The sequence below is a fragment of the Dermacentor variabilis genome, chromosome 9 (assembly GCF_050947875.1).
Source record: "Dermacentor variabilis isolate Ectoservices chromosome 9, ASM5094787v1, whole genome shotgun sequence".
Lineage (NCBI taxonomy): Eukaryota > Metazoa > Arthropoda > Arachnida > Ixodida > Ixodidae > Dermacentor > Dermacentor variabilis.
Window position 1 is genome coordinate 110,472,047 of NC_134576.1, and position 12,934 is coordinate 110,484,980.

General features: G+C 47.2%; 1 protein-coding gene across 1 annotated transcript in view; it reads right to left on the minus strand.

Moving 5' to 3' along the window:
- Positions 1-1,486: 1,486 nt before the first annotated feature.
- The window catches only part of LOC142557291 (sodium-dependent proline transporter-like), a 105,178-nt gene continuing 93,730 nt past the window's right edge, over positions 1,487-12,934 (minus strand). Inside the window, exons 11-15 of the mRNA XM_075669015.1 lie at positions 9,214-9,342; positions 7,844-7,943; positions 6,457-6,557; positions 5,810-5,968; positions 1,487-4,768 (exon numbers count right to left, since the gene is read on the minus strand). Coding sequence (XP_075525130.1) covers positions 4,619-4,768; positions 5,810-5,968; positions 6,457-6,557; positions 7,844-7,943; positions 9,214-9,342 — 639 coding nt within the window. The 3' untranslated portion in view covers positions 1,487-4,618. The remainder of the gene's footprint in view (positions 4,769-5,809; positions 5,969-6,456; positions 6,558-7,843; positions 7,944-9,213; positions 9,343-12,934) is intronic.

Sequence of the window (12,934 nt, forward strand, 5' to 3'; positions counted from 1 at the left end):
ACATATAGTATGTCAAATATTTGGCGAGTCATTCACATATGCTGTGATATGTTCGAGCTTCTCAGTACATGCTTTGAAAACCTTCTCTTGGCTTTCTGGTCTTCCGTATTGTCTCTTTCTGTGGTCCCCGTTTTGTTAACACGTTGATAAAGATCGATCTGTTTCGATAAAACCGCACTGCATCTCTCACTCCAGCGAGAATAGTGATCGTGTACGTTAACGTACGAGTGTAGCGCCGCTCTAGCCATTGATGAAGCGCAAAATGTAAAAGTATTGATGTAGAAAATTTATATTACTCCTGCATTAAAGTGCATGCATGGGCGCTCCAGTTTCAAGGATGACCACTAGCTGCCACTAGTGTTACAGATGCTGGAATTATAGTGACAAGCTGGGGACGGTAGCCTGGCAGACGGTCCGGCATGTACTACTGCTGGTGTTGGGGAATCTTGGTACACGCAGTGAACACATACACACAGCACATAGATACATCACATAGTAGACTAACTCTATGAAATTACTGAAGTGCGTGCTACAGCAAGTGTTGTATTCTCGACTGATCACTTGCGGTATGCTTCCGCGTTTGTCTGACCATGGCGCCTGCTGGCTTAGCCATTTGAATAACCCAGTAGTGCAACAGAACACAGTGCTGAAAAAGGCGGTGACGCACACAAGCGCTATAGCCCGAGCCGTTATGCTTACTTGTTCAGCCAGTTAACGCTCCCTGAAAGTGACACGTCCGAAAGCGATCAAGTATGCGACCTCTAATGTCAGAAATCGTTGCGTAATATCATGCGAATGTACACACAGGGCCACGTATACTCAGCATCAGAGTTTCGGAGTTCCCCAGCGCATGTCACGTAACTTCTACTCCCAGCTTCTGATTACTATGAAGATCAGTACAGCGTGAACGAAAACCTCTATTTGTTAATACCTACGCTGAACTTAAGAAATGGCCCAAAAAACGTATTTGTTTGTCTGTTTCCTTGTTCGCGTTTGAGCCATGGACATCGAAATATGAGTATATATCTAATGTTTGTGCCGGTTTGTCTCCTTCACCTGCTGTACAAATCTTACGGCCTCTAATCTCATCAACTGCACATTCCTCGTTCACCTTCATCCAACTCCCCCTTCCCTTCCCCCTTCCCCCCACAAATCACGCACAAGAAAATTCAAAACCGAAACTATGAAATTCCCACCATACGTACTTACCGTTGAGCCCGCTAAGGGAACCACTCCTGCCAGGGTCCTTTGCGAAAGCGATAGGCTACTCCAACTCGTCGTCGTAAGAACAGTTTATGCAGATTGGTGCTCGTCGAGCGCTTCACGAGCGTCGTTGTACTGCGCACGCGCAGTTCACGTCGTCTCCGACCGCAGTTGAATTCAGCGAGAGAAAGCCGCAGACATATATGGTTGCCGTTTCCCCCCCTTCCCCCCCCCCCTTTTTGGCACGTACACGCCAATGAACCCGCACAACGTGAGCCAGAAATAACAAAAGGTAGTTTTAATTCTGGAGTGTTCGCAACGTTCCGTGAACAGAGAACTTGGCGAGACAAGGTGGCCGCTCGCTTGTTACAATTCGACACCTGTGCGTGACGAGGCCCAGTGAACAACGAAGTCATGTTCTTAGCGATGTAGGCACAAGAACTGCTTCGCGTTTCTAACATTCAGTAGACATGTTCAGCACTTTGTCTTGTGGAGCAGTCCCTCGATCTTCCCTCGAATGTACTCTTCGTATATGAATGTAAGATACGGCATGGCCCCCCGCCCCCGATAACAAAAATATTTTTCACACACTTCGGGGCTTACGTCGCCGTCCTCAAAAAAATAATCGTTATCTATCTTGCGTGCAGCTCCTTTTTTTAACGCTTTCTCGTCCGAATTTTATCACTGAAGCGAGAAATTTATAATGTGTGCATCTGCATAACAAAAGCGAGGGAAAAAAGAAAGAAAAATGATCCATGCAGTTTTTGGCAACGTGTGAAAGGCTTGTCTCATAATCTGGTAATAGGTCAGGCCGCTGGAGACAGCATGTGGGTCTTCGAACTTATTTCCTAATCATTACGGTTTTTAGTATGGCTAAAAAAATATTTTAAGAACATTCTCGCGCTACCCAAGACCAGTGATGTGGCTTAGGTAGCATGATCCAAAGGTATACTGCAATGGGGCCTAGCTTCAGCTTGACGCGGGCGGTGCCCGGATATTTGTGAAATGTCACGGAGAATCACATTTATCTGCGACACCAAAATTGACAGACTACATAATTAGACATGCTTACGCTCAGATTTCGAAGGTTATTTTTGGTGTCTGTTTTTCGCCATTTCGGATATTTAATGTTAAGCATTATGATTCCTGTCGTGTAGGAACCCTTGGACCAGAGAGGGTTAACAATCTACGCTGGCTGCTTTTTGGTCAGGAACTACATGTCACGCTGGTGGTACGCGCATGCCGTTCGTGACCTGCTAATGCATCAGGAGGCACCGTTAAATAATGTAATCGGAAGCAGAGATAAATGAAGATAATTGTAGGGGGACGATAAGCCCCCCCCCCCCCAAAGTGTGCGAATTTGTTTTTCTTAGACTGTATAGTCTGCGTTTCACATCTGCCTTGACCATACACGAACAAGAGAGAGAGAGAGAGAGAGAGAGACTCACAGAAAGATAGTTGAAATGATTAACTGTGGTAGAACAAGGAGTGTCGCTGAAGGCTTGAGCGACATTCATTGTTCTACCACGGTTAATCACTTGACCATGCAGAGAGTTATAATTTTGGTCGCGAGACCACCACTTTTTCTCATCGGTGGCAGACAGACGACATGCTGAGGTAATGTAGGTTGAGAAAAACGTCCTTGTTGAATACCATTGTCGTTTGTCGCATAAGATGCGCCGACGGAATCACGGAATACGCCGTTTACCGTCAAGTATTCCCGGTATGTACAAGTATGCGGGAAAAACGTAACAAAAGCGTCGTGGATGTCCTTCTGTGTAAATGAAGATCGGGAAAGTTTTTAAGAAAAGGAGGTGCGAATAACGCACATAACTGATTATGGAAAGGAAAGAAAGAGAGAAAGGAACATTCATAGAATGTTTACGACACGTTCAACTCTGCTAACTGGCAGAGCTATACATATACATGTAGAGTTACGAACATTAAGGGTAAGTTTAGAATTGCGATGAGGGCGTATATGGACTAAGCAGACGAACGGTCTTGCCTGTCTGTCGCAGACTGAAAGTATAACGGAGCTGAAGTATAGTGATTTTTTTTTTTTTGTAAACAGTGACATGAATACATTAACTGACATACAGGATTTCGCACTCTCTGTGTTTTCTTTCGTTCGCTTTTCTCAGGCTTCTTTTTGCTTGTTTGTTACTTTCATTTTAGACGATAGCAGCCGCACAGCGGCGCAGATGTCTCTTTATTTTTTTTTCTTCACGTGTCATAGTTGCGATCGAACGACAGTTTCAATCCGCATCGGTGATGTTCGAACATTACTCGGAATTCGTCCATCAGACATTGTCAGGAACGTACATGTTCAGAAAGGCGCACTCACCGGTTTCGTTCGTTTTAAAAACTGCCGAAATGGCTGGTGTAGATCCGTCTGCTTCTGCAAACGGCGAATTCGAGTCGAAAATCATCTCATTAACTGCGAGCAATTACGCCCACAACGCTCGCCTAGTCCGAAGAGATCGACACGTACGTAGTTCGGGGACATCCGACATGAACGGCGTATTGGTAGACTTGATGCATCGTGAGGCTGCACGACTCCACCGCACTTAATGCGCCAGCGGCGCCATCTGTCGGCAACGAGGAAGCTCTGAACTGACAATGACCACACAACGCACAACGTAGTGCAAATCTCCAAGCGAAATTCTCAAATTCACAAATGGTTCTTACAACCGCTCACGTGATGGCACGTGACCAGAGAAAATTGCCTTATTATTACGATGGTTTACGATTACGTCTCATCTCGCAGGTAAGAACAAGGCATCCGACGTCTAGGGGGCGCGCGTGGTCCCCGGAGATCTCGGAGGCCATCCTCATAATGTGCTGCCTCGTGACGCTCGCGAACAGATGGCGCCACAAACGCTGTTCAACATGGCGACGACGCGGCTTAACGGCGTAGAGTACGCGCTGTAGCTCAAAGAGCACGAAAGTCACTGCGTCGGCGAGACTGAGCGCGACAGTCCTTCAATAAGAAAGATTAGTGTCCAAAAACAACAGATAAAAACTCCTTCGTCGAAACGGTTACGCAGCCACTCCTTGTCCGAATCAATGCGAATGCGTAGTGCGCTAACTGACGAAACTGCCACCAGCATCCCACCGACGGTTTTAGGACAAGAAGCTGTTTCAATGAAGTAATTGTCCCTCGTACAAAAATACGTAATCGAAATCCTGTCTTTCACATCAACGGCACCATATTCCAGCCCCTTGCCCTCGCAAGGGTGGGGTGCGTGGTCCTATAAGAACTCTGCGTCGACGAGCTCTTCTAAATTTGATGGCCCCCGTTTCTTTTTTTTTTTTTCATCGTCATTCTGCCGAGCAGGAAGCAAATTATTCTACACACGCTGCAGCCGACCGTGAGTAATCCAAACGAACAGGTGAAGCACTGGGACAGAATAAGTTAAGCCGCCGTTCCGTTGGCGGACACAGTCCTTAGCGCCACATTGCAAGTCCTGTCCTTGGTGTTGGCCACCGTCGCTCGGTATTCCTGGAGAAGCTTCTTCTCCGCAGGGCCCCACGTGTCCGTCGGTTCGAACGCCGAGCGAATGTTCTGCGCAGAGAATGGGGAAATAGGATATATAAAGAAGGCATGTATCAAGGCTGATGCAATATCACCGGTATGCGGGATTCTATCACCTATACATGTACGGGTGGATGCCGCTTACGTAGGGTGACCTGAACGTAACGTACCAGGATACGGACGCAGCGGCATATATATATATATATATATATATATATATATATATATATATAGGTTCAGTCAGAAAATACATGCTTCGATCAAAAACAGCAACATGCATTCTCTCTATCTGTTTTCTGACTAATGCAGCCCACCCCATCAGTTCCTCGAAGAACGCTCATGACAAACTATCATTGCCTGGAGGAGCCCTATAGCGGAACAAGCACTCCGTACGGTTTATGCAGTCTCAAACGGAAGATCTCTCGCAGCCAACGCATCCATCCAAGAATCAATTATGGTCGGCGACAACCAAAGAATTCACTTGCAAGTACACCGCTGTCCACTTGTGTATACTGCGCCAGCCAATTGCTTTCGCTTACTTCCGCGCAGTGATGGCGGAGTTCAACATTATTTAATACCGGCGTTCTGATGGGAACTATATATTGGAACGCGGAGAAACAGAGGGTCGGTGCTGGGCGGTTTTGTGGACGGAGCTTGAATTGAAATCTCTGCATCGTCACCGAGAGTAGTTCAGGAGACACTTGGTGCAACCACTGAATTTCTAAGCAACAGTATAGGATGATAGGCAATGTCGCGAGGAATCACGACTTCCGGGTACTTCCGGGTTTGTGGTGCAGTTATACGGCCAGCTGGGCAAGAAATTAACGCTCGATAACCAAACACAACGCAGGCGGTTTAATTAAGTTTAAACAAGACAGCATGCCGCGCTGTTGTCTTTCGTTTCAGCCAATACCATAATCTCGCTTATACCGCCGCGCGTCGCGAATTGCCAGTACCGGATAGACATCTGGTTACGCGCTCGATTAGAGCGTATAATGACGCAAGCACGTGCTTATACTAGCAAATAGGTGCAGCACAAATGTTAGTCTATAACAAGGTGTGAGAAAATACCTTTCTGGCCCTGAAGAGGGCCACGCCCGCCCAGAGTGGAATCTGGATCATGGACAACGAGGCGAAGAACCAGCCGACCCGGTTGGCCCACGCTGGATACGGCTCGACGTTGTTGTACATGACGGGGGCGGCCATGACTAGGCCGTACACCACTAGAACCTGCGCGGCGGACGAACAAGAGCATACATGGCTCGCATTCGGCTCGGAGTCGGCAGCGGAGGAGATCTGCGCAGCTCCGCGGCAGCTATAGTATATATGCGCGGCAGAAAAGATTCTCTTTTAGAACAGTGTAAACGGGAAAACACCACCGCATGTTTCTCGGTTCACAAACGTATGCAGATTACCCTTCCGTGCGATTTTACAGTCGCCCTCAGCTGTAATGCGGTAGCGTAATGCTGCAACTGTAAACATGGGCTGTAATGCTAGGCAGCACAATACTGAGCGGCTTCTCGGCATAACTAGCCTCACTTGTCTGAGTGCGGATATCAAATGGATAGAAAGTAAGGGTGTTCAAATCGCAATATTTTCCGAGTATATAATTACGAATGTCCGAAAAGAAAAAAAAAGAACGGGTTTTGAGTGTCTAATCGAATACTGAAAAAAAGTACATGTTGGATGGGATGAAGAAATCGGGATGGTAGACGTACGCATAGGATGACTGGCGACAGGCATGCCCAGCTGAAGCGGAAGATCCACGGAGGCGTCTTGCCCAGCATGAACTTGATGTCGTTAGAGAAACGTCGCACACCTGCGCAGAGGAGAGACACACCAGGGGGCAGCTCAGGCGTACTGCCGGCGCGAAAATCTAGATGCAAGCGACGCGACCGACGTAAGCTCTCCCTTTCGCTTTGGACGTTCTTGACCGCAGTGCTCGTACAAATAAAGAATTTAGACACGGTACTATCTGCAGAAGTGTCCACAGGCTGTTCATACACGTGGGCAGTATGTAGACGGTTGTCTTCGTTATGTCCTTTATTTTAGTAATTGTGGACCTTAGGCTTCCGAACCGCTTGTTTGTAAAATGTGTACAGACAACAATTTGCAAAATGTTTAAGGCCGTAAGTTCACAAAATATGTATAGACCTCCTGTAGAGCTCCCAAAGGCTGTATAAGCACATTTCTGTGAGGAGTGCTGAAGTGAACGTCTCTCTTTGATTTTCCAAGAAAAACTTATGGTCTAACGAAGTGAAAGAAAAGAGGGATATAGCTTAACCAGACTTTTACGGCCCCTAAAAGGCAACCAATGCGTTGGTTTTTTTCTCCGACGAAAATTTGTGCTAATAAAGTGATTTGTGCAAGTCTTTTGATCTTTTAATTTCTACAATGTTTTATTCAGTATATGTTCGTTTGTTAAAGCAAAATGCTTATATAACGTAAAGATGTTCTATTTCGATAGACGCGGGAAAGATTCCCAAAGTTACGTGCAGGCATTTCCCAACCGTGTGCAGAACATTTAGCTGTTAGTCGGACTCTAATGTACATTACGCTAAGGGAGCCAGGCAGTGAAATTAGGAACAGAAGTTGGATTTGAATGTTCGTCATTGAAAACACCAAAAGTGGAATCAAAATATCCCCTTGTGTTCTTAATTTCTTATCACTTTCTTCTGGACTCCTTCTAGGGCCTTCATCTCCCCCTCTCTTGCAAAGCAGCATGCTGACAAATGGTTCCACGCCGGCAAATTTGTCTGCTCTCTAATTTTTCTCTCTCTCTGCAGCATCACAACAAAGTAGGTCGTGTGACTTGTCTAACAAGCAACGAAAAGCGAAGGACAAAAAAAGTTCTGGCGTTTATATCCAGGCTTCTGAACTTTCTGAGAACACTGCGAGGTGTCGTTTCGTAATGTATAGCATATTTACACGATATCAAGGCGCCACTCCAGCCTGCGAATGACTGCATCGATCGATCCTCCGTTGCGCAACTGCTGTCTCTTCAGGAGTGTGACGATTAACGTCCCGGAACACATGTCGGTTTCCGAGACGTACGGAGGCGGCACCGCAGAGTTCAGCGTCTAGAGGCCCCTCCGAGACACTTACCGTACAGCCACATGAGTGCCATGACCTCGCACATGGCGATGAACAGCGCAGAGACGCCGGCGCAGTAGGTGTCCAGCAGGTTCAGCACGTACTGGCCGCCCTGCGGAATGCGTGAACAGCACGATCGTCGAGAGGGAAAGAAAGAATGAAGCAAGATTTGCACGCAGTGTAGGGCAGTATACACGGACTCGGAGGGGAAGTTCGCGTAGCTGACATGCTAGTTGATATTAAGAAGAACAAAAAAAAGTGGAATTTTGGTGGGTCATGCACTTTGTGGAGTAGGTGTAGAAACAATTTCGAGAATGCCAGAGTGTTAGTTGGGGTGACAAGATATTTTCCCGCTGCATAGTCGGCCGAGTCAAGACAGCGGCAACTGCAGATCGGCTGGAGTTGCCGTCGTCCCATAGTGCAGCTATATATTAAGGACGATGATGATGATGATGATGGGCGTGCACTCAACATCACGTCAGATAATCTAAGGTAAGATACTGAGAAACATCGGGTCATTCTACAGTGGTGGATAACACTTTGGGACGTATCTCTGAGGAAGAAATTAAAGAGACAGAGAGAGAGAGCATTCCTCGTTGGCGGACGAATTCAACGCCATGCACATTTTCTTGAAATTCCACTCAAACCACGAGGTCGATGACATCATCGCATGACCTAGCGGATCTAGTAGTATTTTCGCGTACATGAGTGTATTTTGGGTAAAGAAAACGCGCAGGACTTACTGATTTGGTTGTTCGGTTACTCAGTAACGCAATCTTTAAAAGTTATTAACATTATGCTCAAACAGTTCTCGTTTGCGGGACATTCACATAATAAAGATGTATATTCTCTCTCTCTCTCTCTCTCTCTCTCTCTCTCTCTCTCTCTCTCTGTCTCGTATGCGCGTTGCCCCGATCACTGACGTCACGAGTAATAAAGTAAGTGAGTCGGCGTCGCCACCTGTTCCTTCGATTTCGAAAGCAGCTGGCGCCAGATTTTTCTGGCAAACAAAGACTCTGCCGAAGATTGGATTGAATTTCCACCTTCGACGGCGCGTACCCACTGCGGAGGATCGGCCAAGGTTTGGATGGTATTAGGAAGGTGTTGGTAGCACAAAAACTGGTAAAAAGTGTCACGTGGAAACGGATAAAAATAATGTTTGAAGAACTTAAGAAAAGCGTCTTGAAACAACTATGAATTCCTCCACGGCTGAGCAGACATCCCTGTGGTAGCTCAAAGAAACTTCCTATTCCTTTTCAAAAGCGCAGTATGTCAATGTAGCTCGGTATTCTTTTTCCTGGGTGCCCTCTTCACGGGTTCTATACATACACCAGAGCAAACGCGGAGCAGTCTATCGGTATAATTATTGGTGCGCGCCCCACCTGAGTGACGCAGGAGAGTCCGATGATGAAGCAGGTGGTGCAGGCGACGAGCGCGGTCAAGCTGCGGTACTTGCGCAGCACGGGAAAGGTGTCCGACAGGACGGTCAACGTCGTCTGCAGAAGCGGGAACTGCGAGAGTGGACAACAGCAGGACGGGGCGAATGTCAAAATGAGTTGATAAGGTGGAAGCTTGGGCGAGTTGGTGATTCAACATCGACATGTTTGCACAGCGCAAAAGACGAAACAATGCTGTGAACCGCCGTGGTTGCTCAGTGGCTATGGTGTTGGGCTGCTGAGCACGAGGTCGCGGGATCGAATCCCGGCCACGGCGGCCGCATTTCGATGGGGGCGAAAACACCCGTGGTACTTAGATTTAGGTGCACGTTAAAGAACCCCAGGTGGTCGAAATTTCCGGAGTCCTCCACTACGGCGTGACTCATGATCAGACAGTGGTTTTGGCACGTAAAATCCCATAATTTTCAAATTTTCAATTTCAATTTTCAATGCTGTGTTCTTCCTTCAGTCCTCGTCTTTTACGCTGTGCAAATATGTCGATATCAGAATGAGCGATAAAAAAAGACGTGTTGCTGGGCTAGTTTATTGGTTCAGGTTTTCAGGTTTAAACAAGACTGCGAGAAGGTTTGGTTTGGGTTTTCGTCTAAATATGGCGCTTGTCCAATTGTAAGTTGCGAGGATAGGGAAGAATCGGCCTGGGAAAATTAGGTCCATATTCACAAACCAACCTTACAACACTTATCCTTTGCGTTCCTCACCTTTTCGGGGCCTTAACGTTGCCTAGAAAGCGAACGAAACATGTCGGGAAAATGCCCCAAAAAGAAAAAAAGAAACCCGACGTAAGAATTAGGAAGGAAATCGTCTTGAAAGAAATGGAAATTACTCAACGGCAACGCACGCATCCCCATGACAATGCGCGAGGGAAGAGCCTTCCGGAGACACACCGTTAAGGATATAAATATTAATCGCAGCGCGTAGAAACGGTACTTCCAAAATATTATTCCGTGGCGACCAGAAACGGCGAGAGAACAAGTTCAAGCTCTTTTATTGATCACACGAAGATATGTACATTGGGTATGGTATAAAGGAGGGGCCCTATAACTCTTGTGGGAGTTGTGAAGGGGGCCGCTATGTCGTATGCTGTTGCATAAACGCTAGAGCACTAGAAATATTTATCAATTGCACCAGCTTCACCAGCTCATATGCAGTATCGGCCGTGCATAAAAATAAACGGATTCACTGGACAAGGCGACAGCGCTCGTATTTCTTCTTCCTTTTCATCTTCATCCAAAGCGGGCGGGTATTTAAAATCGCAAGAAAAATAAATAAATAGAAATGGAGTGCTCTCTGCAACGCTTCTCGACCGATACCTTTCGAGGACGGACTTTGCGGAGCACTACGAACGACTCTGACGTTCAAACCTGGCGCGCATCTTTGGGCAGCCCCACTCGGGCATCGACCAACACCTAGATGTAACCGAAATCCTGCTCTCGCTTATGGCGTGACGTCACACGCGTCACCTTTCTTTTTTTTTTTTTTCGTAGTTCGCCGGCAGTAGGCGACGAGCCGCCGGCTTGGGAGCGTGTCTTTCTGTGACCGTGGCAAGTCGTGGCTGCAGTGGTGCTATACCTCGGCGTGCTACGAGTGCGCGCGATTTCGCGGGCACTGCGTGGTTGTGCTATACTGCCTGGCGAAACGCGAGAGCCGTGTTCTTTTACAAGTGTCGTGTGCGAAGGTGCCGAGCAAGCTACCCCCCCAACGAGTCGCCGCTACCCGCGCTCTTCTCGCCGAAGGAAGAGAGCCGCCGTCACAGGATGGTCACGGGCAACACCGTGGAAGCGATACGACGACGTGATGAGCTCTGCGGCGGTAAGTGAAATTACATTTACCAACTCTCCTATAGTTCAAGGATAAATTACCTAACCAAAAAAAAAAAATCATGCGAGTGTATGCACACCGCGCCCGCGTCAGCTTTTCTCGAAAGCGTTTATTTCCGCAGTTCCTAAAGAAATAGTCGAACAAATAATAAAAAAACAAGATAAAATAAAATAGAGGCGTTTCTCGTTGCTTCCGCTTTCAGGCCACTGCCTGATGGCAGCGCTTCAAATGGTGTTACCCAGCTCTTTGCACCGTTTTGTCGCGCGTCAGTATTACTGCTTAGTCATTCTTGTGCCCAGGACGTAAAAGGCACAATTTTTTTTTTTTTGCCATGCCACTGCAGCGTGATTTACACGAACAAGAGAAGTGGGTTCGTAATTGACTCCCGCTCATGTCGTGCTATGCACTCAAGCCATGTTTTCCTAAATGAAATTGCTGTGACTGCAGCGTAAATGGTGACAAAACGCCCCACTAATAATCTCGTTTCCTCTGGTGTGCGCGCTCGGCATTTTAGCAAGTTCATCAGAAGCGGGACCCTATACCGAAGACCAATCTACAGACGCCCTCGAGTCGTTTTTTGCTGCAGTGCGTTGACTTCCCACGCAACAAATAAAAAGCCTGACTTCCATTTTTCGTCGGCCGACAACGGAAACTGAAGGTTTTAAATTCTTTTGCGCTCGTTAGCACAGTTGAGCTCGGAAGTAGTACAACTGGCCACGATTAGTTTGCAGCTTAGAATTGCAGCTACCTCTGTTCAATTTATACCGAGTGTCAGTTTAGTCTGTCCAACGGGGCTCATCGCCAAAGGGACATCATGACTGTGCATGTATAAAAGAAAAAAAAAAATGTTAGAGGCAAAAGGAACACGATCGCTCGCGGCTCAAAGATAGCCGCTGCGGAACATCGACAACTGCGCGAAGCGTCAGACTACGGCGGTGAGGTCACTATCGGAGCAAGCAAGCTTTATTTCTGGCATAGAGTTTCATACAATTGCTAGAGGGAATTGTGGAGCTATAGTGTCATCGGGAGATGCGAGCAGGGCGGTTGAGCCAGCACGGGATTGATGATTAGTACATGGATTTACCTAGTAATATATAGTGAGCCATATATGAGCGGGAACACGCGAACGCGTGGCAAATATCCTCGAAACCGAGTTGGAGCGATACGCGGATGGCACTGTCGAAAACAGAGGGGAAAGGGGGACGCTCTTCCGCTAACTTTTGGCACTCCGACGGCGCCTGTGTTTGTTGAAAACGGCAGCTTACGGCATTTCACTGGCGGCCGATAGCCGATAAGACGGTTACGTGCACAGTAACTTTCTAGGACTTGAGACTGACTCCAACCAAATAACTGAATTTTATTAGCCCGACGTTTCGGAGCCCATTCGGCTCCTTGTTCAGGGGGTTGTTCTTCGGGGGGTGGCGGTGTGCCGCTTTTAAACGTCGGGCTAATAAAATTCAGTTATTTGGTTGGAGTCAGCCTAAAGTCCTAATCAATTTCCCAACCAGACAGGCAATTCTGTCGAAATGTTTAGCTTCACAGTAACTTTCTGCGAGTCATTTTGTTATTCAGTCATGCCTTTTTTTTTTTTTTTTGAGAGCGCAGATTTTAAGCGACCTTTCCTACGTTTAGCGTAAGGCATTTTCAGACATACAACCATAGGGCCTGGCATATACATTATGGAGCCCATCGTGTCACGCGTTGCAGACAGACGGACAACACATTTCCCCGGGGAAGTAGCTCTCGAATTTTTACGCTTCAAAAGAGTGCTGCTATTGGCCACGCTTCGGTGCACAAAGTTATCAGTAACCGCAATGTCAAGCGGCTT